General features: G+C 48.9%; 1 protein-coding gene across 11 annotated transcripts in view; it reads right to left on the bottom strand.

Annotated features, from left to right (window-relative positions):
• Window positions 1-26,455, bottom strand: part of NCAM1 (neural cell adhesion molecule 1) — a 90,550-nt gene that overhangs the window by 42,780 nt on the left and 21,315 nt on the right. For all 11 annotated transcript variants that reach the window (XM_068172173.1, XM_068172178.1, XM_068172179.1 and 8 more), the window contains exon 2: window positions 1,269-1,343. In XM_068172173.1, the coding sequence (XP_068028274.1) occupies window positions 1,269-1,343 (75 nt within the window). The remainder of the gene's footprint in view (window positions 1-1,268; window positions 1,344-26,455) is intronic.

Raw genomic sequence — 26,455 nt, 5'->3', positions numbered from 1 at the left:
CAAATCCCACTGCTGAGGGTCTGTCCCAAACCCCACTGCTGAGGGTCTGTCCCAAACCCCACTGCTGAGGGTCTGTCCCAAACCCCACTGCTGAGGGTCTGTCCCAAACCCCACTGCTGGGCTCTGTCCCAAACCCTACTGCTGGGCTCTGTCCCAAACCCCACTGCTGAGGGTCTGTCCCAAACCCCACTGCTGAGGGTCTGTCCCAAACCCCACTGCTGGGCTCTGTCCAAAACCCTACTGCTGGGCTCTGTCCCAAACCCTACTGCTGGGCTCTGCCCCAAACCCCACTGCTGAGGGTCTGTCCCAGATCCCACTGCTGAGGGTCTGCCCCAAACCCCACTGAGGGTCTGTCCCAAACCCCACTGCTGAGGGTCTGCCCCAAACCCCACTGCTGAGGGTCTGTCCCAAACCCCACTGCTGAGGGTCTGTCCCAAACCCCACTGCTGAGGGTCTGTCCCAAACCCCACTGCTGAGGGTCTGCCCCAAACCCCACTGCTGAGGGTCTGTCCCAAACTCCACTGCTGGGCTCTGCCCTAAACCCCACTGCTGAGGGTCTGTCCCAAATCCCACTGCTGAGGGTCTGTCCCAAACCCCACTGCTGAGGGTCTGCCCCAAACCCCACTGCTGAGGGTCTGTCCCAAATCCCACTGCTGAGGGTCTGCCCCAAACCCCACTGCTGGGTTCTGTCCCAAACCCCACTGCTGAGGGTCTGTCCCAAACCCCACTGCTGAGGGTCTGTCCCAAACCCCACTGCTGAGGGTCTGTCCCAAATCCCACAGCTGAGGGTCTGTCCCAAACCCCACTGCTGGGCTCTGTCCCAAACCCCACTGCTGAGGGTCTGTCCCAAACCCCACTGCTGAGGGTCTGTCCCAAACTCCACTGCTGGGCTCTGCCCTAAACCCCACTGCTGAGGGTCTGTCCCAAATCCCACTGCTGAGGGTCTGCCCCAAACCCCACTGCTGAGGGTCTGTCCCAAACCCCACTGCTGAGGGTCTGTCCCAAACCCCACTGCTGAGGGTCTGCCCCAAATCCCACTGCTGGGCTCTGTCCCAATTCCCACTGCTGAGGGTCTGCCCCAAACCCCATTGCTGAGGGTCTGTCCCAAACCCCACTGCTGAGGGTCTATCCCAAATCCCACTGCTGGGCTCTGTCCCAAATCCCACTGCTGGGCTCTGTCTGACCCCTCAGCACCCACACCATCCCAGCAGGGTCTGTCTCATTTTTAACTGAGGGAACCAACCCAGGGGCCTGCAGCCAGCACGCACCTTGACATAAGAAGAACTTGGATTCTCCAACGCTGATCTCCCCCTGGCTTGGAACGATGTCCACTTGGAGAGAGGCTGGGAAGGGAATGAGCACAGTCAGACAAGGGCTGTGGGCTCCAGCAAAAAACCTCTGCCAGCCTTACAATCCCCACGGACCCCTCCTTCAATTTACAGCCCAGGATGACACCTATTTTCTGATCTGAACTGCTGGTCTTAAACACCAGAGGAAGGTTTTAAACACCAGAGGAAGGTTTTAAACACCAGAGGAAGGTTTTAAACAAGAGAGAAGGGTTTTAAACACGAGAGCAAGCTTTGAAACACCAGAAGAAGGTTTTAAACAAGAGAAAGGTTTTAAACACCAAAGGATAGCACCCCTGTCCTGCCCATTCCCATTTACCAGCCGCCCCTCCCAGTGCACACCCATGCAGGCCCAGTGCCCTTTTCCCCCAGCATCATCCCTGCCTCCTACTTCATTGCATAAATTATGACCCATTAGGCAGAAAATGTAATTGGATTCTGGCTCTCCTCCAGCTATAGCTTAATTCCACAGCAGATCTGTGGCCTAACAAGCTCGGGTCAAGTTGAATTTGGGGACGCCAAAATAGGTTTTCTTTGGAAAACACCCTCTGTGCTTTCATGTAGTGCATGAAAATCTGAAAATCCCTCTCCCAGAGCAGCTAACTTTACCTCCAGACCACAGAGGCATTATTTCAGCTGCCAGGCACACCTGGGGTTATAAGAAACAAGCAGGGCTTCAGAAATTAAAAACTGGCTGCGTGTGCCAATGGCAACATTCCTTAGAGTGCTGGGGAAATACATGGACTGGGGGGTCAGGCACTGGGTCTGGAGCTCCCAGAGCTGAGGGAGCACTGCCTGCCCTCGTTAGGAAAGCACATGAGTATCAGGATTTTCTGAGCACATTCCTTTAGCCAACAAGCACCCTGCCACAGCGCTTCTCTGCAGGAGAAGACTGGAAGCAGTAATGGGAGCTGGGATAATCCAGTGCAAGGTGCCTGCACTTTCCTGGCTCTCCTCTCTGGGGCTCAGCAGGCTGTCCTGATAGATGCCCAAACCACTGGGGGACAGCCCCAAACCCCAGGAACCCAGCTGGAAGCAGAGCTGGGAGTGCTCCAGCTCTGGCCAGGGTCACACGGAGGGCTGCACGTCCTGCAGGGACTCCAGAAAGGGACATCCTGGTAGCCCTGGACCTCCTGAGTCACGGGAAGGAGCTGGGAAAACCAGCCCAAGGAAGGGCTTTCAGAGCACTTTTCTGCTCAGCACTGGGTGCAGCTCACGGAGGCCTGACAGAAATTCTGCCCCGTTTCCCTCCCCACACTGCACTCTGCAAACGCAGCCCTGGCTGGGCTGGGTAACGCCTTCCATCCCGTCCCCAGGTGATGTCTGCTCCAGGCTCCGTGGGAAGCACTGAACTCTCCGTCACCCCGAATTCAGCACCTGGGCTCCACCTTACAGCTTCCTTCAGCCTGGCTGTGCCACATTAGCTGCACACAGCGGGAGGAAATCACACAGCCAGGGAATATCTCACTGGAAATACAGCCAGAAGGGCCAGGCAGCAGATCTGAGCCCAGGCAGCAACACCCGGCTCTCAGATTTTCCTGGTTTTGGGGTTTTTTCTCCTAAGGGCTCATCTCCTTCTGTGCACTGAAGTGCTGGGTGGATTTTCAAGAGAATGAAACCTGGAAACCACTCCTGGGAAGGCAAAACTTTTAAAGAAGAGAGAAAGAAGGACATGCGTGGTGCTGCCTCATCGAGTCAGTGCTCCCTCTGCTCCCCCAGCTGCAAAGTTACCAGTAAATCCCATCATTAGCGGAGTAGGGACAGCATTTCTGCAAAGGCTGTGCAGAGGGGCAGCAATTCCTTCACTGACCATCAGCACAGCCCCTTCCCAGCGTGAGGGAGGCACAGGGGGAACCTCCTGGGATTGCTCCTAACTCCAGGAAGGCACTTTTCAAACCCAGGAACTGCCATGAGACCCCCAGGATAAACAAACACCCCCCAGAGCAGCGTGCCCAGCCCAGGAACAGGATGCTCAGGTGCCCTGAGGTTGATCCCAAGAGCCAATTCCCTCCCTTCTCCATCGGGACTGGGAGCTCCCAGTGCTCACCCATGCACAAACACACCCAGGGGAGTTATGAAAGACACAGAACGAGAAATCCCAACATTTCTGTTCTGCCAGAGATGCAGAGGAGCACAATTCTACTTGGCTTTTTTCCCCCAGTCTCTCCTGGCGGCTCTCTGGGGGATTTTGGACAGGCTGTGGGGCTGCCCTAGCCCTGGTTTGCAAACGCTTTGTCCTGCAGATCCCTGGAGACGAAATTGGGGACAAAAAAAGCCCAGCCGTGCTTGTCCAGCAGCTCCAGCCACAGAAGCTGCAGGTAATTCCTGGAATTCAGCTGCAGGAGAAGGAAGCATCCCTGTGAGTGAGTCACTGCAGCTCCTCTGTCCTTACTTCACACGGGGAGAGCTCAGCCCTGGCTGGAGCAGGATTTGCTGCCACTGTCACCAGGACAAACAGGTCCCCAGAACAACGGGCTGTGCCCTGAATCTCACAAACCATCTCCCCACTCCTCAGCGCGGGCTGGGATCACACTAACAAAGCCAGCACTGCTGATTTTAATCGCTATTTAATCGTTATTTTTGCTTTGCTGTTCAGGGAAATGGGGACTATTTTTTCCACTCTTCATTTAATAGACACTGCGAGCCCATTTGTATTCTGCTTCCAACTTCAAGCAATAAAGGCCTTTTTAGCATCACATAATAACTGCATTAAAAGGCCTCTTCATAATCACACAATAACACTTTTTATAGCTCTGCCCTCCCCCATATCTTTTATCTGCTTATAAAGTTCCCCAGCCCCCAAAAAATGCTGAATAATTCCCCATTGATTAAAAAAAAAAAAAAAAAAAACACAACAAATTTGCTAATGCAACTTCCTGTTCATCTGTAGTTCAATATAATTAGTTTTGCATCTCAACAAAAGAAATGAGCTCAAATTAAGCTGTGATTTTGGTAATAGGCAGGGAGGCTGTGTCCCTGCTGGGCTCAGACTGGGGTTAAGGCAGGAGGCTGTACCTGGGCAGGAAATAAAGTAAATAAAGTAAATTGTTGGGGACTGGGTCCGTGGCTGCCCAAATTCCAAAGGTGACACACCAGAATCAGGAATATGAGTGCTCTCACTGCTCTGGCTCCACAAAAAGAACATCGTGGAACACTAAATACACTCAATTAGGGATTTACTGTGGGGCTGCACTCCCTCAGATAAATGGGAGTTCCTTCCATTCCCCAAGATAACTGGGAGTTCAGCCCCCACATCCCTCCCTTCCTACAGAACCACTGCTCCTTCGCAGCCCCCAGCACTGCAGCACTGGCCCCGACGGGTCCCACTTGGAGCCCTGGGGGCCAGCGAGGACTGGAATCCTCACTCCAGACTCACATCCCCAGAGATGTGTCCTCACTGCAGCTCCCATCATGGGCTAAACTCGGTTCTAAGGGCTAAACTCAGTTCTAAGGGCTCTCCCTGCCAGGCACCCACTCCCACTCTGAGCCCAGGAGGGAATCTGGATGGGGTCTGCCACGGAGGGTGTCTCCAGGAGCAGGAATCCTGTGCTCCTGTCACAGGTAACCCAGGTAACAATGCATTACTGCAACAAAGCCCAGAGAAAACCCAAAAATCAAAAAAACCATCAAAAATATCTGGGCAAATAAAGCACAGCATGGATGAGTTCAGCTGCGACAGAAGCCTTGGCTCCATTCCCACAGGCTGTACCTTTAATTTTGTTAATTTCTAGCAACGATTCACCAATTAAACCCAATTCCAGAAATAAAAACCACCAGGAAAGAAGTATCTCCTGGATCTAATGGCCACGGCTCGTGGAGTAAGGGCGGGATTTGTAGGGCTAGTGAGCAAAGCAGATTATGGTGAAAGCCCTCGGGATTTCATAGACAACAAAGCCTTAACAAGACAAAGACAAGGCTCCTGTGCACGGTCACTTTATTAAAAATACGCTGACTGCTCAGGAGGAGGAGGAGGCGGCAGCTGGGATTGATCCCAGCTGGGCTGCAGATCCAATTCCTCCCCCATGGTCGCCATGGCAACCACTCCCTAAATCTGCCAGGAACGGGAGGAGGGGATTGCTGATTCCTTTGGGGAATATCAGATCGTGGAGAGGCGGGCAGGGAGCCGCAGCTCAGCACACAACACCCCAAAATAAGGAAAGGTGTGCCCAAAGCCACCTCCAGGGGAGGAACGCCCCAAAATGAAGACACCAAAGCCACCTTCAGTGGAGGAACATCCCAAAATAAGGAAAGGTGTGCCCAAAGGCACCTCCAGGGGAGAACACCCCAAAATAAAGACACCAAAGTCACCTTCAGTGGAGGAACATCCCAAAATAAATGTGTGCCCAAAGGCACCTTCAGGGGAGAACACCCCAAAATAAAGACACCAAAGTCACCTTCAGTGGAGGAACATCCCAAAATAAAGGTGTGCCCAAAGGCACCTTCAGGGGAGGACACCCCAAAATAAAGACACCAAAGCCACCTTCAGTGGAGGAACACCCCAAAATAAGGAAAGGTGTGCCCAAAGGCACCTCCAGGGGAGGAACGCCCCAAAATAAAGACACCAAAGCCACCTTCAGTGGAGGAACATCCCAAAATAAGGAAAGGTGTGCCCAAAGGCACCTCCAGGGGAGAACACCCCAAAATAAAGACACCAAAGCCACCTTCAGTGGAGGAACACCCCAAAATAAATGTGTGCCCAAAGGCACCTTCAGTGGAGGAACACCCCAAAATAAAGACACCAAAGCCACCTTCAGTGGAGGAACATCCCAAAATAAGGAAAGGTGTGCCCAAAGGCACCTTCAGGGGAGGAACGCCCCAAAATAAAGACACCAAAGCCACCTTCAGTGGAGGAACATCCCAAAATAAGGAAAGGTGTGCCCAAGGCCACCTCCAGAGGAGGACACCCCAAAATAAAGACACCAAAGCCACCTTCAGGGAAGGAACATCCCAAAATAAATGTGTGCCCAAAGGCACCTTCAGGGGAGGAACACCCCAAAATAAAGACACCAAAGCCACCTTCAGTGGAGGAACATCCCAAAATAAGGAAAGGTGTGCCCAAAGCCACCTCCAGGGGAGGAACGCCCCAAAATAAAGACACCAAAGCCACCTTCAGTGGAGGAACATCCCAAAATAAGTAAAGGTGTGCCCAAAGGCACCTTCAGGGGAGGACACCCCAAAATAAATAAAGGTGTGCCCAAAGCCACCTTCAGGGGAGGACACCCCAAAATAAAGACACCTGGGCAAAGCTCTGGCTCCAGCCACGCTTCTGCCTGCTCTGCCCACTTCAGGGGCTGAAAATCCCCATTTCCACTGGAATTCCCCATTTCCAGTAGGACCTGGTGGATGCTGGGGGTGGGAGAAGGGTAAATTCACTCCCTGCTGCAAGAAAACCAGATGCTGTTCACTTGCAATGCAAACATAATTCAAACTGTTCTCTCAAAGAGCACAGCCTGGGCACTGAGGAACCCCCCTGCCCTGCGGGTCTCACCCAACACACCCTGCAAGGGACAGGGGGGCTCTCCCACCCAAAACCCTCGTGCACCCATCCATCCCTGGGGGCTATTTCAAAGTGCACCGTGCCAGGGAAAGCTGTGCTTGGCCAACCAGCTGAAATCAGGAGCCCAGGCAGCTGTGGCAGCACAAAAACACAGGCAGGGAATTCAGAGAGGTTTCTCCTCTGCTTCATTTCAGTCAGAATTATTCTGCTCCTGAACAAAGTGACATGTCCAAGCTGATGCAGGGAATCTGTGCAGGGAAAAGGGAATAATTCCAATTATGTCCACGTTGTGACCTCATCCTTTCCTTGTACAAGATCTGCTCACAAGTGCTTTGAATTTTTAAATGACCACAGGGCACACCAAAAAATGATACCATTAACACCTTTTCCTACAGAAATTTATGAATTGCAGTAAAACTTCCCAGACATCTCAGTGTTTTTACATGGAACACTATTTTATGCCTCTTTTGACGACATTCTTGATAAAGCTTTTTATTACTATGGATCATAAAACTAATAGTCCTATTTACCACAGCAAATATTTTCATTTACCTGAGGCTGGGTAAGCCAGGGTGCTTTATGGAGCCATTAAATCAGAGAATGGACAATTTTAATTAAAAACCAAGCAAGTTACAATCTCGTGCTGAAAGGGAAATCAGGGTGGGTGACACTGCGCTGTGGGAAGAACCCGGAGCAGATGAGAAAAACAGGATTTGTAAAGGCTCAGGATTCAAGGCTAATCTTGCAGCAGCCAGTTTGCCTTGGCAGTGCGCTGAGCAGCACAAAATGCATCCTGCAGGGAACACAGAATTCCTGCCTTCCTCAGGCAGGGGTGGCTCCAGGGAGGAGCTCCTCGTCTTCCTCAGAGGAAGCAATCCCTGCTCCCTGCAAGCTGCATCCCCCACGGTCCATCAGCCAGCCCTAGGAGCGCTCCTAGCCCGAGATTTGATCCTCAAGTGCTCTTGAGTGGCCTCCCCAAAGGGGCAATAATTAGTATTAACCCCATGATTCACAGAAAACGAATCTATCTCTGTCTTTACTAAAAAAAGCAATTACTCTTATAAACAGTCACGATACAACTAGGCCTCACTGGTCCTCCAATCCAAACTCCATCAGCACAGATTAATTAAGAAACCACCCTCTGGTAAACAAATCTCCGAAACACATTCCACATGTGCACACCAACAAGTACAACTTAAGGTAAGAATTATTTCTCATTCTTTTCTCTGATCTCACTGACTTTCCCCAAAAAAACCTGGGAAAGTTGTCTGTGGCCAGAGAGCTGCTACCACACTCAAGTGTTGAAAACAATTCCTCTTTTTATGTGGTGGTTTAGTTCAGGGCACGTGTTTTTAGCAATGCTTAAAGCTGAACTGTGGCAGGCACATTCTTCTCTCTCTCAGGATTTTTCATAGAGGAGCACAGAGAGAAGAAAGAGAAAACAATTTCTATTTCTGCTCCTTGTTTTTCCCATGTGGAATGTGTTTGGAGAATTGTTTACCTGGGCTGATTGCTTGGTTGGATTCTGGTGAGGATTGTTTGAGCTGGTGGCCAATCCAACCCACCTGTGGCTGCACTCTCAGAGAGGGGCACGAGTGGTGAGTGAGTTAGATATGGGAGTTAGAACAAGTAGGTTTGTAGTTTTAGTATCTCCTTTAAATAGTGTATTAATGTATTATAGCATAGTTATAACAAAGAAACCATTCAGCCTCTGAGCTGGAGTCACACATCAGCATTTCCTCCTGGGTTCACCTGCATTTACAACACTGAACCAGCTGCAAACCCTAAGTTCAGTATTTGCTCCAGGAATGATGAACTCCAGTGGAACACTTGCTGCAGGTTCGCTCCAGGAAGGCACATTCCACTTCCAGCACATCCCTCCCATCCCACTCTGCAGAATTAATTTCTCCCTCTGCCTATCACAGCCTCATACTGGAATTCTCAGGAGGAAAATGAACCTCTGTTCTGTTTCAGTTAAAAGGAAGAGGAGGGGAAACACAGAATGCAGTTTTTGTCTCTTTTCCCTGCTCCCAAGGAGGTCAGAGCATGCAGAAGCAAAGCCCCGACGTTCTGCACTGCTGCTGTGGAACTGCTGGAAATGCACTAAAGCAGGTTTTGCTCTCACTGCTCAAGCAGGAGGTGGAAGTTTCTGAGGAGTCACACCAGGACTTGGCTGAAGATGGAGAACCCATCTCCAGGGCACCAGGCTGTGGTTTTGAGATTTTGAGTTGTGGGCTTGAGGTGTTCTGCACCTACAAGGGAAGGGACTTGTGAAGCTCATCCAGCTCCCCCTTCCACTACCCCAGGTTGCTCCAAGCCCTGTCCAAGCTGGCCTTGGACACTTCCAGGGCTTCTCTGGGCAAGCCCACCCTCCCAGGGAAGGATTTATTCCCAATATGCCATCCAAGCACGCCCTCTGGCAGTGGGAAAACATGGAATGTTCCACCTGCATTTCTGAGAGTTACGGCCTCTGGTGAATTGTGGCTCACAAAAGTGCTTTGGAGAGACTGCTGCCGATTTTAGTAGTTTAAATTCGTATCTGGAGCCGTCTTCTGCCGAGTGTGAAGTGTCAGAAATCAACAGTTTATTTAATGTGTCAATTAATCTTTCATACCTGGTGGGACCTGGGAATTCCGTGGTAGCTGAGTATCACTGGATAGTTTAGACTGAGCTGAAAATCAGGCTCAGCCTGACTCCTCTGTCAGGAACAGGAATTACCAATGCTGCCCTGCCTCACACTAAGATTAAAGTCTCACTTTCCCTTGCTATGTGAGGCGAAGAAGAAATTTCATTAATAAATGAATTGACATTAAGAGCATGGGGAGGCTGCGCCACTAAATAAATGTTGTTTTTATCTACATTTGTCTACTAAATAAAGCCACATGGGGAGAGCAGAAGGCACGAGGAGGTGAAAGAACAAGAGCACATGTCAGTATTTATGATTTTTGTTGTTTTTTTAGACGAGCCTTCAGTGCTGATGAAGAAAACCACCTTAGACCACGGCCAAAGCCCTGCCACAGGGCAGACCATGAAGATGTTTCTGGGAATTTGGGGACTTGCTAAAAGCATCAGCGCCTCTGGAAATACCACTGGAATTTGTGGGTAACATTTCAAGTGTGTGCTAACTGCAAGAGAAAGAGAACCTCCAGAATGTCATCAGGACTATCAAAATCATTAATAAAAACTGGAATATTATTAGAATGAAAACAGAAGACAAAAGATCGGGAAGAATAACACGCTAATACAGTGCCCTATTTGCTCAGCAAGCATAAGAACCAAAAATCCCCTCAGGCAAGAGGGAACTGAGCTTGTTTACTGCTCTCTGCTGCTCAGCACTGCTTCAACTCCCTGGCTGGCAGAATAAAGCCAAGGTGAAGGCAATAAATCAGAGCCCCTCCTCATTCAGCCACTGCAATGCACACAACAGGATCAGTTCACACAACCCCAAATTTAGACATCATTTACAGCTCCAGAAGCTCAAAAATAGGTGATGCCAAGGGAGAAACAAAAGGAATCTGAACCCAGCCAGGGGGTCCAAAGGCCTTTAAGCATCAGCTGTGACTGACAGGATAAACACTCCCCACATTGCCAGGAGCCAAGAAAAGCCTCCATCCACTGTCCCCTGGGAAGGCTCCTGGAAACCCAGGGAGAATTCAGCCCAGCAAACACAAGAAATGTAATCACTGCAACTCATCTGTTATGCAAGGCAGACAAAGAAGGTTTCAGCTGAGCATCTGTGCCCCAAAATTTAAGAGAACTGTCAGGAGTTCAGCTCCGAACCTCTCTTGGTCTCTACAAGCAAGACACTCCTTGAAATAACTTACTCCTACTTGCAAGAATTTACTCCAAGTAAGCACCAGAAGAAAACCTCCAGTGAGCTCCAAACACAACTGGATTTTTACACCTCTCCTTCTGCAGTAAAATCCAGGAGAGAGGGAAAAATTGAAGAAAAGGGAACCAGACTCCTGCTGCTGCTGGGTGCTTGACACTGCATTTGGAAAAGACCTCTGAAAAAACCCCAATGAAATAAAGAAGGCACGCACAGAGATTCATCTTCTCCACACAGACCCAACCACACAGGGCACAAATACAGCTCAGAGCTGGTTCCTTTATCCCTTTAGTGCCACATTCTGATTTCCATCTCCTCAGTGCATTGGTCTCTCTGGGTTTGGCTGAAGTCAGAGCCTCAGGCCCCACGTGCTCAGCATCCTTAATTTATGCTGCACACAGAAAACACCCATCAAGAGGAACCCTCCAGGAGGAAAATAACGGGTGCAGGCTGTAAATTCAGTTTAAGCCACAGCTCATCATTGCCACGACCCAGAGCTGGATTAAATCCATCAAGGCTTTTAATCTGTGCTAAAACCACTGCGACTCCACCAAAAGGAATGGCCAAAATGTAAGCACAGATCTGTAATCCCAGGGAAGCACCAGCAGCCTGGGAGAGCCATGCACACCAGCCCAGCACTTTGCTTTTCTCCCAGCTTTGCACCCTGCTGCACTCCCATTTTTTCCTGTCTCCTCCCAAATTTCTCCTCACAGGAGGGAAATACCAGAACAATTCGGTCCAACTGCTGAGAGAAAAAGCTTGGAATTAGTGGCACTACAATTAAACAGAAAGAGAGCTAATAAAACTGGGTGTTAACTATGATTTTCAGAATATTGGGGCATACATTCAAGGTCCAAGGCGGGGTTTCTCCAATGAAGTTTTTCTCCTTTAGGTTCCATGGAGGATCTCAACCCCCAGGCCTCATTCAGATGCACAAAGGGCCGATCCTGAGCACTGACACCTCGTGTCTGCAGATTTTTGGTGCCTGCTCTGCAGCTCCCAGCCCTTTTATTGGGATGTGCTCCCTGGGCAGGCTCTGTCACCGGGATTATCACCCCGTGGAACTGCAGCTGAGCCCTTTAGGGGAGGGCTTGCAGTTCAAAGAGCATTCTGCACCAGGCATGAGCCAGGGGCAATACCTGGGCTCCGAGCACGGGCAGGAGCTGCTCTGGCAAGGTTAATCCCTGGGATAATCAAGATCCAGGGGCAGACTGCACCTGACCCCGGTTTGCCAATGGCTGGGAGCGCTCCACCAGCCTGAGGGTTTGGGTCTTCTCCAGCTGCCTTGTGTATGTGAATTTCCCAAATTCTACACCCGAATTTCCCAAATTCTGGCAACAACAACACTCCCAGGCACAGGGTGGGACTGCTGGGGAGACCTGCAGGGCCAGGGGTTGGACTTGGTGATCATTCTGAATCTCTTCCAGCTCAGGATATGCTGGAGTGGTTTTTGCTAAGGGTTACAAGTCCCAAAATCTCGAGATGACTTTGAGCCCTGATGTGTTTGACTGATGTTAACAACAGGGCTCTCGTGTAATCAGGTTTACCACGTTTTCCTGGTACCTACCTAGGGTTTTAATTGGAATTCTAGTGTAAGAACTACTCACTGAAAGGGAACAGGAAGGGAAGGAGATGCTCAGTGATCTGTGAGGGCAAAGACCTTTAAAGCACCTGAGGATTCCTGCTGAATTCCTCCCCTCCCACACTCCCTGCTCCTCTCCTGGGTGTGAAATGACAGCACAGGAACAGCAGCACTGCTCTGGAATACAGAAAACGGCCAGAAAAGGCAGCAGGAGTCAGAGAAACGTCCTCTGAGAGCAGCAGAGAATGGAAATGTCCCCAGATGACAAACCCAAAGGCAGACAGACACACAGCAGGGATCGATGTGCTGAAAGGACAAACCCAAGTGTCACAGCCTGGCCACAACTCCTGCCCCACTAAAAAGCCTCCTGCAACCACCATCATTAATTGCTCTTTGCTTTAAAACATCCCCAGGGAGCAGTGAGATGCACAGCCGAATGGCTCAGATACAATTTCCTGCTTTCACCTCCACCTCCAGGAGCCAAGATCTGTTTTTCCAGCCCAAATCCCAGCCCTGCATTTCCCACCCTCACCCAGACCCAGGGCTGTGCAAAGAACCAGGAACACAAGGAAAAGTTAACGCACTGCAAGCTCTCCCCATCGTTTCAGGATGAAAAAAGGAATTTGATCAGTAGAAAACTTCATCTGGGGCAGCAAAACATTGCCAGCAACAAATGTGTGGACAGGCAGCATGAAACCAGCCATGGCAGAAGGTTCTGGAAGGGATGAAACTGGAACACCTTCTTCCCAACAATTCCCATTAAGTAATAAATTGTGTCCTTTGCTATCTACATTCCTTTGGTTATGTGCAAGGTCATTTTCTCACCATCCCCCAAAAAACAGAGTTCAGGATGTCACCTTTTCCCTGAGAAAACCTGGCTATAAAAACCCTGCCCTATCAACACAGATCAGGAAAAAAAAAACCCCACACAAATCGAAACCTACTGAGTTTATTTGACTGAATGAATAGTTAAAAGGTAAATGCAGTTTTTCTGATTTATAATAAAAACAATACTGGTGGAAACTGGGGCAAATCAGGCCAGGAAGGACAAAGAGCAGATCTAGGCTGCAGCAGAAAAATCTTGACAGGATGAGCAATGTCCCTGACATTCTTTAGTGGCAATAAAATTGGAGAACTGAACATTCCTTATAGAAAAATAAAAAGGAAAACATGCCTTCAGACCTCCTCCCTTCATCCCCTGCCCACCAAGCACATGAAATAATCCTTTGTAAGTGTCCACGAAAACTGGGATTCCTGCCAGTTTCCTGAATTACATGGATGGGGTTTATGCCCTCCTAAACCGAGTATTTTAAGGTCAGAAAGCACCACCCTGCTGATCTGCTCCCTCGAAGGATCCAGAAAGGAATAAAGGCAAAACCTGCCAGGAATGGCTTAGCTCAGCCCCAGTATTCACTATGGAGAATCTAGATTCTGATAGGTCAGGACAGCCAAGAAACTGCCTGTATTTCAGTGAAATTAAACCCAATTTCCTTGTGCCTACAAGTCAGGCGCTCACAACACAGGATTCCAACCCTGCCCTCTTTCCCTCAAACGAAGTTCTCCAAAAATCCAAGCACAGACCTGTGCCGTGCATGACACACAGAGCCAGGAATCATCACTGCCCTCAGGACAGCCGTGGAAAACATCCACTCCAATTCCACTCTAATGCAGGAAGGGCTTGGACTCAGCCAGACAACACAAGGTTAATGGCCATGGCAGGGCAAAAAGGACTTTGTGCTCCCATTTTCCAGGATGCCTTGTGAGGAAGAAAGAGCTGGCATCAAAGCTAGTTCAGCAAATGGAAAAGCAGTATGAAGTTTCTGCCACTGAAAGCAGCAGGTTTGAGATGCCCACTTCCACCAGAATGCCTGCAAGACATCAAGGTCCACAAACTTCCAGCTCAACCACCTCCCATCCACGAGCTGGTTCCACTCAAATAATCCCAGTTACAGCATGGATTTTGTGTCAGAAAAGCAGAAAAATTGAGCCATTTTTTCAGTCCTCCAGTCTGTGACTTTCACAGGAAGTCAAGGCAAAGCACAGCTTCAAATTCTTCCTAAAAATACCCCGTGATATCCTTCTGCCTTAAACCACACCACACCATTTCTGAACTCCTCCAGAGGTGGAAACAGCTCCAGCAGAGCAAGGCTGCCCCGCCATGTGCTGGGGGATCTCAGGGTGTCCCAGTTTCACCTGGACAAGCAGGGCAGAGGCTGTGCTGGGAGCTGCTGCACAAAGACCCCTCTCTGCTGGGGGGTTTGGAGTGTCTGTGCACGGCCAGGAGCTGGACTTGGCTGACCCTTGTGGCTCCGGCCCAGGATATCCTGAGATTCTGGGCAGGTGCAGAAAGGGAGGAGTGGAAGGAGGCAGCAGCCACCACCACTTTTCCATATTTTATCTCCTTACATTTTTATCAGGAGCAGATGGGGCCCCTGCCCAGAGCCTGCTCCAGTTCCCCACACAGCTGCCCAGCTCTGCCACTGCTATTTCTGCATGTCTGGGACACATTTCTCCTGCCACTAACAACTGCTTGCTCTGCTGGAATGAAGACCACAGTGGGGCTGGGAAGCTCTGTCCCTGTGTGGAGGGTTTATTTTTGTATTCCTGCATCCCACAATGAAATCCCATGAACGTGGCCCCTCCCCAGGAGAAAAAAGCAGCTGGGACAGGCTGCAAGAAGCACGAGCACAATGCAGACCAGAGAGGTAAAATAACCAACATTCCTTATCCCAGAGTCACTGGATGGGAAAGAAAAACTCGTCCACTCATCCCAAACTGCTTCTGTTCTGCTCGGGTCAGTCCAAAATGCAAACCCAACCCGGGAGCTTCCAAAGCAGGAGGCAGAGCTGGCCCTAACAGCAAATCCTCTCTGAACAATGGCCTCAGTTTGGGCATGGTGACCCCAGAAATGCCAGAGCAGACTGCTGTGCAACACTGGGAACAGAGCAACGTGTGCAATACTACTGCAAATGCAGGTGAACCCGCTGGGAGGAAATGCTGCTGTCTGACTTCACTTCAGAAGGCTGGATGATTTCTTTATTGTAACTATACTACAATACATTAAAATACTATTTAAAGGCGATACTAAAACTACATACCTACTTTTTCTAACTACCATATCTCTCTAACAACTCTTGGTCCTCTCTTTTAAGTCTAGACACAGGTGGATTTGATTGTTATCAGGTTCAAACAATCCTCACCAGAATCCAACCAAGCAATCACCCCAGGTAAACAATTCTCCAAACACATTCCACATGGGAAAAACAAGGAGCAGAAATAGAAATTGTTTTCTCTTTCTTCTCTCTGTGCTCCTCTATGAAAAATCCTGAGAGAGAGAAGAATGTGCCTGCCACACAATGCCAGGGAGAAAAGGGGGAAACCCAACCCAGCTGGAATTCAGCACCACCTTCCTTGCTGGATCTGCCTGCTCACTCCTTGCTGGGATCACAAATGTGGGAGAGGCCCTTGCTCCACTCTCCAGATCCCACTCAGACAGTTTCAGCATTTCTTTGCACCACCCCACAACCCACCAAAATGCCTTCTAATTTCCTGACAGCAAAATGACCCCAGTTCTTCCAGACAAATACGACTTGGTCACTAACTCATCATTACTAAGGTGTGGTTTGAGGTTTGAAGCCTTTTCTTTCTATACCCACAGGAGAGCATTTAAAAAAAGCATCCCTGGAAGTGTCCAAGGCCAGGCTGGACAGGGCTTGGAGCACCCTGGGATAGGGGAAGGTGTCCCTGCCCGTGGTAGGGGTGGCTTTAGGGTCCCTTCCAGCCCAAATCATTCACCAATTCCATGATTTTCACCCCAGCTTCGCACACTGCCAGCTCCCAGTCATACAGGCCCTCAAATGGAATGTACAAATGGAAAGGGATATCCCTTCCCCAGCCCTTTCAGGGTTATTTTCCACTTCTCACTCAGCAGCAGGGTCTCCAACCTTCCTGCAGATGCCCCTCACTGGAAGAACCCCAAGAATGAAGGCGCTGGCTGCTCTGAGCCCAGCTCAGGGCAGGAGCTGCCTTCCCAACAAGGGCCTGTCTTGGGAAGTCTGTTAGGCTCAAAATAATTCCCCATAACAACCCCAACCACCAGCAAAGCAGGGAGTAGGAATGAGCGCAGGGAAGTCGCACAGAGGAGGTAAGACCAGGAAATTTAAATGAAATGATGACACAAAACCTGCATAGAACCTTCTGTGCCACCCTGTACTGCTAATGTAATTATCAGTACATATAATACATATTATCAGGACTGATAATGTAATTATCAGTACATAAAATAATAATAATAATAATAATAATAATAATAATAATAATAATAATAATAATAATAATAATAATAATAAAAAATGAATACATTTATTATGAACATTATTAATAATAATTATTATTAATAATACATTATTATTGTTATTATTATTAATAATAAATAATAAAATTCCCTCTCCAGCTGTGCATAGGAGTGCACAGTGCAGCCCCAGCAGTGGCTGATCCATGTGCCCTTCCCTTCCCCAGGCACAACAAAGGCAATAAAACAGCTCCATTCCAGCCTGGATGAAAGCAGGGACTCAGGTAAGGGAAGGATCTGGCCCAGGAACGGAGCACAGCTCTCACTGGCATGCTAATGAACGCAGCATCATTAACACCAAAGGGCTGCAGAGCTAAACACACAATCTTTGAACCCAGCCAAGCAAGCCAGTGCTCGCATCAAACAACCAGGTCAACCCTTCCACTGCCCCAGTTATTAAAAGGGGAATTCTTGTTGTTATAGGGTGGCATTAAAAGGAATTTACTGGCGCTTTTATGTCTTACGTCCACTCGTGCAGTGCTGCAGTTATTCAGAGTATTTGGCACGGCGGGTTTGCAGCCACAAAGTGCGTTTTGTTTCTGCTGCAGCGAAGGACGAGACAGGCAAGGACAGATAAAAGGAAGGGGAAGAAAAGGAGACAGAAGATGACAGAGCAACGCAACTGCAGCGCCACAACCGAGGGAGCAGCACACTGAAAACCTGAGTGGAAAAACTCCTTAAAACAAAGGCAGGCACCACAGACCACAGCGAGCAGAGGAATTTCACTGCCAAGGGTAATTCCAGCGCTTCTCAGCGAGTCTGTGCTGCATGCCAAGCATCATACACAGCCAGACAGACACTTTCAGCAGCCCCTGTGCTGACCCACCACACCACGTTCCACACTGAGACTCTCCAAAAAACCTGCATTTTCATCTTTTATTTGACAGCTAATCTGGCTAGAGGCAGGATAAACTACCAGCAGTGTCACGCTCCGGGCTGGGAGCTGCATCCAGCATAAACTCAGCCATGATGAAAGGAAAGGAATCAATTCCTCTTCCCCCGTTCCAGTTTTGGCCTTCTTTTCCAGGCAGCACTTTTCTTCTCGTGCAAGTCCTTGTCCTGAGCTGAATTTATATTTCCTGCAATGAAACAGCTCCCGGGAGAGGCACCTATGGAGCTCCTCAGAGCCAGACTGATCAGCGCAGACAGCTCCCAATTAACCAAGGTTTTAATGGAATCTCCATCCCATTCTCATGGGGACTGGGAGCAGCCCAGCCTTCCTCCTCCTCCACCTGCCAGGGAAAAGGCAGATCCCACAGAAGGAAAGAAAAAAAAACAGGAAAAATCCCACAGAAGGAACGAAAAACAGGAAAAATCCTACAGAACTCCCAGAAGGAAAGAAAAAAACAGGAAAAATCCTACAGAACTCCCAGAAGGAAAGAAAAAAAACAGGAAAAAGAAAGGAAACCCAAACACCACCAGGCAGCCCTGACAGCCTCACTCTCCCTACGACAACATGGAATAAAATATTTCAAGTGAGAAAGACTCCTGGGCTTTCCACAGAACAACGATTTTGGGAGAAATGCTGTGAGAGGAGGAGGTGGCAGCAGGGGTGGAAGGAGCCCCAGATTGTGATGCCCTCCAAACCTCCTGCCAAATCCACCCAGGAAAGCAGATTTTCCTGCAAGAAGCCCAGCAGGATCCAATCTGTGTTTTAGTTAACAAGTGTGAGAGAATGAGCCAAATCTTGTGCTGTGCTCGCTGCCTTTGGGCACCATCTGCATTGCAGGGTTTCCTCTGTGGTTACCCAGTGTCCTCACAAAAAAATAACGGGGTTTTTTTGTAGGGCTGTTTTCAGTAAAAGGAAAGAGAACTGCATGGCCCCCTTGATTTACACAACATTCTCTATGAAACGCCCTGAAAACACCTGATATTTTATATTATTTCTGTTTTATCACCCTGATATTTAAATAAAATAATAAAACATAAAACACCTGATATTTTATACCTATTATTTCTATTTTATCACTCTGAAAATCCCTGATATTTTATATTATTTCTATTTTATAACCCTGAAAATCCTGATATTTTATATAATCATTAATATTTTATCACTCTGAAAATACCTGATATATTATTTCTATTTTATCACTCAGAAAATCCCTGCTAATTTATATTATTTCTATTTTAGCACCCTGAAATCACACGATATTTTATAAACATTTCTGGCTGCAAAGAGAAAAATCTGAACGTGCTCTTTCTAACTTCCACCAGGATCTGTCCAAAATTACTGCAAAAGATCCAGGGACAGCAGGTGCACCCCAAAAATGCTCCAGGGCAAGGATGGGGCTGTGGGGGAGTGAGCTGCAGGTGCCTTGTCTGGGTGGATAAAGGTCAAAACCAGCTCTGAAAATCTCTGCCGTGGTAACAGGAATGGTTCAGGGAATGAATTTGGGGCTGAAAAATTATTATTTCCTAAGAATGCTGAGCAGCAAGTTGGGGCAGAGTGTTCCCAAGCCTCCCCTCCGAAAATTTAAAAGAAATCTATGCACTGGTTAATTAAAATAAATAAATCTGTGCCCTTTCTTTGCTGGATGAAAAGCCAGGGGGGGGGAAGAAAACTGTAAAGAGGCAAAAAGCAAAGGCAGGCAGCCCAGGGAGTCCAGCAGGGCCATTGGGAGCTGTGTGACACCAGCCCAGCCCTCCCAGGGTGTTAGCATAACTAAAGCACCCTCCAAAAAACATCCTCCCCTCAAAAAAAAATATAGAAAAAAAATTAAAAAGGGGAAAAAATCTAAAGAAAAGGAAAAAAGGATAAAAGAAAAGGGTAAAAAGGGAAAAAAAGAAAAAAAAAAAAGCCGTGCTGGCTGTAAATGAGAGCACTCAGGCACTCAGGTCACTGCAGTAAATCACAGCCCTTAATTTCATGTGAAAAGAGGGAATGTTAGACGACCACAGGACCCTCAAAGAGGCCTTTGTTAGGAGGGAGCCCTGGGCATAAATACATTTCAGAAGCCTGGAGAAAAGGGGCTTAGAAAGGAAAATGCCTCTGGATTTTTTGGCCTTATTTTCTCACCTTTCAGAGGATAAAGAAGCTGAAAATCAAGAAGAGCTACAAGTGACAATTAAGCTATTAGCACACCCCAGGAACCCTCTGGGCTGCTCGGTTTCAGCAGCTCAGAGCTCCTCCAAAGGGCTCTGCTGCACCTCGGAAGCCACAAGGACCTTCAGGAGGAGCAGAGGGAAAGCAGGAATCAGGAGTTACCCACCCTTCATCTCTGCTGCAGATCCCAGCAGCACGGCCCAGCAGCTGAAATTCACCATCCCCCCCCGATAAATGGGTATTAAAGGCTCTGTCCTGCACTGCTGGAGCATCTTCTCCTGCTGGTTGTTGTCTCCTCTCACCCCCAGGTGTTTTCCAGCACTGCAGATCCTGCCTTGGTAAAACCACAGTGGGAATCCCCACGGGAATGTCAGTGGAGAACTGGGGAATGGCTCCCAAAATCCTCAGCAGTGACCCCTCCATCCCCTGACATCTGATCCCGACCTTCCCATCCCTCGGTGACAGCTCCCTGCAAGGTCAGCTGTGAGCAGGAGCTGACCCCAGCTGCAACTCCCCCAAAACCAGAGCCCTGTTCTCCAAGGAACCACTGAAACAGCCTCGAAAAAAGATCTGGAGCACAACAGTCCCAAAGCCAGGGGCTTCAGGAGGGAGCTGTGAGAAATTATTTCAAACCCCAAGGCCAAATGAGACACCAGGAATAAGTGGAGAGAGCATTAAAATAAAAGCTGGGCATTTGCAGCCAATTAATGGATGAAATTGAGGGGGAACCACTGTCCTGCAGGAGGAGGGTGCTGCAGGTGGTGCCAATAATTCTGCCCAAACCAGCAATGTCCAAGGTGGATTCACATCTGAAATTCCATCTTTTTTTCCCTAAAAAAGCGTGGGGATGGGAGGATTCTCAGCAGGAATGAGTTCCCTGTCCCCTGACACACAACAGGCTGAGTCTGGAATTGAAGAAACTGGGGAAGGATGAGCTGAACCTCAAATTGAAGCCCAAACTGAAGCCCAGGTGAATCCCAGCCTCCTGGGAGCACCTGCACCGTGCTGGGGGACAGACAGGACTGGGCACAGAACCAGCTGGGAATAAAGTGCCTGAGCTTGTGTTCCATGGACTGTGTGCTCCTTCCCATGCTGCCAGTGTGTGCAACCCAAAATGGATCAAATCCTCCCCAAATTCAGAGCCAGGAGGTCCTGGGCCTGTGTGGCATGTGGGAATAAACACAATAAACCCAAGCACTGCCTTAGTGAGTCTGCTGAACACAGTGGACAAACCATTAAACAAACTGGAGCCTCCAAACTAATAAACACCTGCCCTCAATCCATAAAAACAAGGTAGAAATCTCCACGTAAACAGCAGCCAGCTCCTGCAAACAAGAACTGGCACCATTCCAGGGCCAAAACTGGGCTTCCAGTACGGAGCAAAATTTGGAACTCGGCTGAGGAGAGGCCTGAAGCAGGTTTGTTATCACGCAATTAAAGCACTGCTAATTTCTGGTGCAGCAAATGCAGAAGTCGTGCTCCTTGCAGGATGGATGGACAGCAGCAGGGATGACGGCCAGGCAGGCAGGAGCAAACACAAGTCCATGGGGAATGGATTATACATGGCTTAAACGGCCTAATCCACTTTGCTTTCAACAGGTCCCACGTAAACAAGGCTCCAGTGCATGTTAAATAAAAGCCCCATGAAATTTTAATGAAAAGCAATATGCAGTTACAGAAACTAATCTGCTAAATGGAATCATTTCATAAGTGGCAAATTCTGCGAGGCAAGAGGAGTCATGAAATAACCTTACCTAATGCCCAGTATCTGAGAGCAGCGTGAAGACTGGGTTTAGGGGAAAGCAGCGTGGAACAGAAGGTTCTCCTAGCCTGAATTACTGGAATTATGAAGCTGTTCTGAACTCTGCCCCTGACATTCTGCTCTACCTAGAGCAAAACACTGCCCATCCTTGTGTTCCTCCCGTGGTGCTTCAGCCTGACTTGTTATTTTAATATTTCCTTTGGGTTGGTGACAGGTCCAATAGGGCACCGGTCCTGCCAGGGCACTGGAGGCTCCTGTCACCCAAATCATTGCAATTATGGCCAGGAACAGGAGCCATACCCCAGTGCCACGAGCAATCCTGTCCCTCACACGTCCCCATCCATGCCATCCCTGTGATTGTGGAGATGAACACACACAAACCAAACCCCACTGCACTCCAGACAGCTCGTCAATGAAAATAACATTTCCCTGTATCACAGTCACCAGGCATTTCTAAATCCCCTTTTTTAAGGCCTGGGGGCCAGCACTATTAAAACCCAAGAGGAGATTTTGCCTCAAGGTGAAACAGGATTAGGAAAAAAAACCCCTCAGTCTTTCTTTTCAGGGCTCAGCTACTTCCTAAGGCTGGATCCAGTCTCAGTGCAAAGCAGCAGCACATAAACAGCATTTGTTGTCTGCAGAGCTTCCTTCCACACACATTTCATTCCTCACCCCTTGGAAAGGAATTGAAACCCAAGCAAACTGCTTTTGCAGGCAGCTGAGCTTTGGTTTGGGCTCATAAAGGGATGTGAGGCTGGGGTGGAGCAAGCCCGTGGAGAAGAACATGGGAATGGTGTAAAACAGATTATCAGGGGCCCCTGGCACTGGGAACCCCAGCTGGCAGCTCAGCCCCAGCAGCCACATTTGGGTTATCAGTCATTTTCTACGGGCAGACAGCTGATGTGATCATCTCTGTGTGCCTGAGCAACAGCAAGTCCTGAGCAGCAGCCCCTTGTGCACAGCTAAAACACTGCCCAGAACCTGATCAGTGCGCTGATCAGCACCTGATCAATGCACTGCCCAGAACCTGATCAGTGCGCTGATCAGCACCTGATCAATGCACTGCCCAGAACCTGATCAGTGCGCTGATCAGAACCTCATCAATGCACTGATTAGAACACGGTAATTCACTGATCAGCACCTGATCAATGCACTGCCCAGAACCTGATCAGTGCACTGGTCAGCACCTGATCAATGCACTGCCCAGAACCTGATCAATGCACTGCCCAGAACCTGATCAATGCACTGCCCAGAACCTGATCAGTGCACTGGTCAGCACCTGATCAATGCACTGATCAGAACCTGATCAGTGCGCTGATCAGAACCTCATCAATGCACTGATTAGAACACAGTAATTCACTGATCAGCACCTGATCAATGCACTGCCCAGAACCTGATCAGTGCACTGGTCAGCACCTGATCAATGCACTGCCCAGAACCTGATCAATGCACTGCCCAGAACCTGATCAGTGCACTGGTCAGCACCTGATCAATGCACTGATTGGAACCTGATCAATGCACTGCTCAGAACCTGATCATTACTGGTCAAACCTGATCATTATTGATCAGAACCCGATCACTGCTGATCAATCAGCCCCCTGGGAGCTGTGCCAGCTCCCACCAGCTCGTTTCTCTCTGCAGCAGCCCCAAGCCTGGGAATTGTCCACTCCAGGCCATGGGGACTCTGCAGCACCGAACACACAAAGCTGAGCCCAGAGCCTGACGGGGTCTGCTTTGCTTGGAGTGACCCCGAGATCGTAAAAGTCCTTGTTCCCCAGCCCGGCAGCTGAAGAAGAGGTCTGGAATGTGTGAGGTCCAGGTTTCAAGGTTGTTTATTCTTTCTTATCTATACCATTCTCTGTCTGACCTGCCGAGCTCCGCCTGGTACAGAAGCCATGGCAGCCTGCCCCGAGCCTGGGGCAGCTCCCACATTGTGTACTCAAAACTCCGTGTTGCCTGATTACAGATTTGTGCCAGTGCCCACCACCTGTGTTAGACAGTGAATCTCTACCTTAAACCAACAGAAAAGTGTCACCATCACAGCAACACATGGAGGGCAAAGAGAAGAAGGTCAGGACACGCCCAGATTCTTCCATCTTGTACCCCTGAATCACATTCTAAAACCCCAAAATTCCACTTTTTCACCCTGTGTTAACTACCACACCACTCAAACCCTTGTGGCTTGTAACTCCTCATACAGAGTTGGCAGCCTCTCCCATGGGCTAAAATGGAAGCCACAGGTGTTTTTGACTTTGTGCCAGGGTCCCCGAGCCCCTGCCGGGGTCTGGAGCCAGCCAGGGCAGCCAGAGGGATGTGCTGGGCTCTGACAAGAGCTCACCTGCCCTTCCTTAACCACTTCAGCAATGCAAACACCACAGAGCCAGCCCAGCTGCGTCCACTGGACATGAGCACGTGTTCCAAAAAATGTCACTTTCCCTGCCGGACATGAGAGCTTTGCTCCACAGGCAGAGAGACTTGGGGGTTATTCTGCAATCTGTCTTCACACGTTGCCCCCTACCTCAATATCCACCCCAAAAATGAAATGCCACCACAAAATCCCATTCACACATGCAGCCACCCAAGCAGAAATATTACAGGGATGGAGAGAGAGATGAGGAAAAAAATCAAAAAGATAAATTAGATTAGTCTTTTGTTCGCTGTGTCACATCAGATTCTCTTGAAACAACTTGAAAAATGAATGTGTCAGGAAATTGGGGCTGCTTATCAACTCTGCAAACTGCAACACCAAAGCAACCATACAAACTGTGTATTTCCCCCCTCCAATGTGCAAGATAATTGCCATAAATCATATGTTTCATTCCTTAATTATTTTGAAAAGGGAACAGATGATAAAGAATGAAACACCAGGAAAAAATGAGCTGCAATGAAAACGAGGAGGGAAGGGAAAAGGCTGTGCAGAAGTGATCCTACAGGGGCACAGCTAATGGAATTGGATTCCCTGATCATTGATTAAAAATCAGTGCACCTTCCCCAAGCTCACCTGTCCTATCACAAACATTTTCTACCTGGGTGCGGAGCTGTTAAAACCTAAAGCAGTTTTGGGTTGCTTTTAGACCGTTTTTTACCATTCTTTCCCTTCAAAAGTAAATAATGTATAGCTGTGTTTGTTTTCCAATGAGTCCCATTCAAGAATTCGTTTCAGAAAGCAGATTTCTCACAGAGAAATGTCACAGTCAAGGATCCCACACAGCCACTGACTCCCAAAGTACAATCCCAAGGGTTTTTTGCAACACTGAATATACATTCTATTATTTAAAAGCACTGAATATACATTCTATTATTTAAAAATGCTATGCAGCCCTTGAGAGCAACCAAAAAAAAGGGAGAGGCAATATGATTTATAACCCAGGAAGAGCGAAAACAAGGAGAACGCAACTGAAATGTTTGGGGACAAGAAGTGATACAATTTCCTTCTTTTCCATATTGTCTCTGTAGGGAAACTCTAGCCATGAATAGGTCTCTTGTTCATTCTGGGGCATCACAAGGCACAAAGTGCAGCCAAATCCTGCCCTGAGCTCTGGGAGCTTCCACTGGAGAGGAACAACAGGGAATGGGGCTTGTCCTTGTGGGACACTGCCACCTTCATTAGGGTCACAGCCACTAATTACAACCACGAGCGCTCCGAGGGCTCCATTCCAAGCAGATGTGCAGAGAATCCCTCTGGGGTCTGGGTGTCGGGATGACCCCAAGAGTGTAAAAGTCCTCGTTTCCCAGCCGTGCAGCCAAAGAAGGAGTCTGGATGCACAGGGTCGGCTTCTCCAGGTTGTTTATTTTCCCTTATCCAGAACATTCTCTCTCTGCCCTACTGAGCTCTGTCCAGCAGGTCGGCCATGGCATTCTGTCTGCCCTCAGGGCGGTGTTCACATTTTATACCCAAAACTCCGTGTGCCATGTTTACAATAACGTGCCAATATCTGTCATTTATGTTGGACAGTGTGTCTGTGCCTTAAACCAACAGAAAAGTGTCACCATCACAGCAACACATGGAGGGCAAGGAGAAGGAGAAGGAGGCCAGGACACGCCCAAATCCCTCCATCTTGTACCCCTGAATCACATTCTAAAAACCCCAAAATTCTACTTTTCCACCCTGTGTTAACTCAACTACCACACCACTCAAACCCTTGTGGCTTGTAATTCCTCATACAGAGTTGGCAGCCTCTCCCACGAGCTAAAATGGAAGCCACGGGTGTTTTTGTGTTTGTGCCAAGGTCCCCAAGCCCCTGCCAGGGTCTGGAGCCAGCCAGGGCAGCCAGAGGGATGTGCTGGGCTCTGACAAATCCCCAGCCCTTCTGTTCATTGGGGAAGATGATAAGGCTGGGGAAGAGCGGCTGGAGAATTCCAGAAACAATCCAAGCTGCACTTCCCAAAGGCTGGGACTGGCAGGTCTCAGTGGCAGCACCCCTTCAGCCTCTCTGCCTGTGACACGCTGAATCAACAGTGAAGCCTCCTTCCAGAAGCAGGAAAACACCTTTGGCACGGTGCTAAATTAGGTAAGAGCAAAGAAACCAACTGGAAATGCAAGTGGCACGGGAAGGAAGATGTTTTAAATACAGCACAACCCCTGTGAGTCCTGCACAACACACACAGGGCACTACTTATAGCAATTAAAAATCAATCAGAAACCCAAACACTGGAATTCCTGAATGTGAACAGGCACCTTCTGTTCCCTGCACAGAATCCTTCCTGCCTTCCTTCACAGCTCAATGCCCGTTTTGTTTGTACAATTATCATTTTTTAACTGCAATTTGCATGTCTGTCCCTGGCAGACTTGGGACATGCAAGGAAACTGTGAGCTCCCCACACCTTGGCAGAATCAAGAAATTCCCTACAGGACTGTGCTGTCCCAGCTCCCTCCCTGCACACAGAACAGGGAAACCTGTTCCCAGGGACACCAACCTGTCTGAGGGCTCAGAAAGGGCTCTCTAGCAGGGAAAAATGGGTAAAACCAGCTGCCTCTCCAATTATAGCAATCCTGGAAGCCAACTGTGACCCCAAAATACTGCAGTGGGCCTTCCCAAAAGCCC

The sequence above is a fragment of the Anomalospiza imberbis genome, chromosome 24 (assembly GCF_031753505.1).
Source record: "Anomalospiza imberbis isolate Cuckoo-Finch-1a 21T00152 chromosome 24, ASM3175350v1, whole genome shotgun sequence".
NCBI lineage: Eukaryota > Metazoa > Chordata > Aves > Passeriformes > Viduidae > Anomalospiza > Anomalospiza imberbis.
This window is presented reverse-complemented; position numbering and strand designations above follow the sequence as displayed.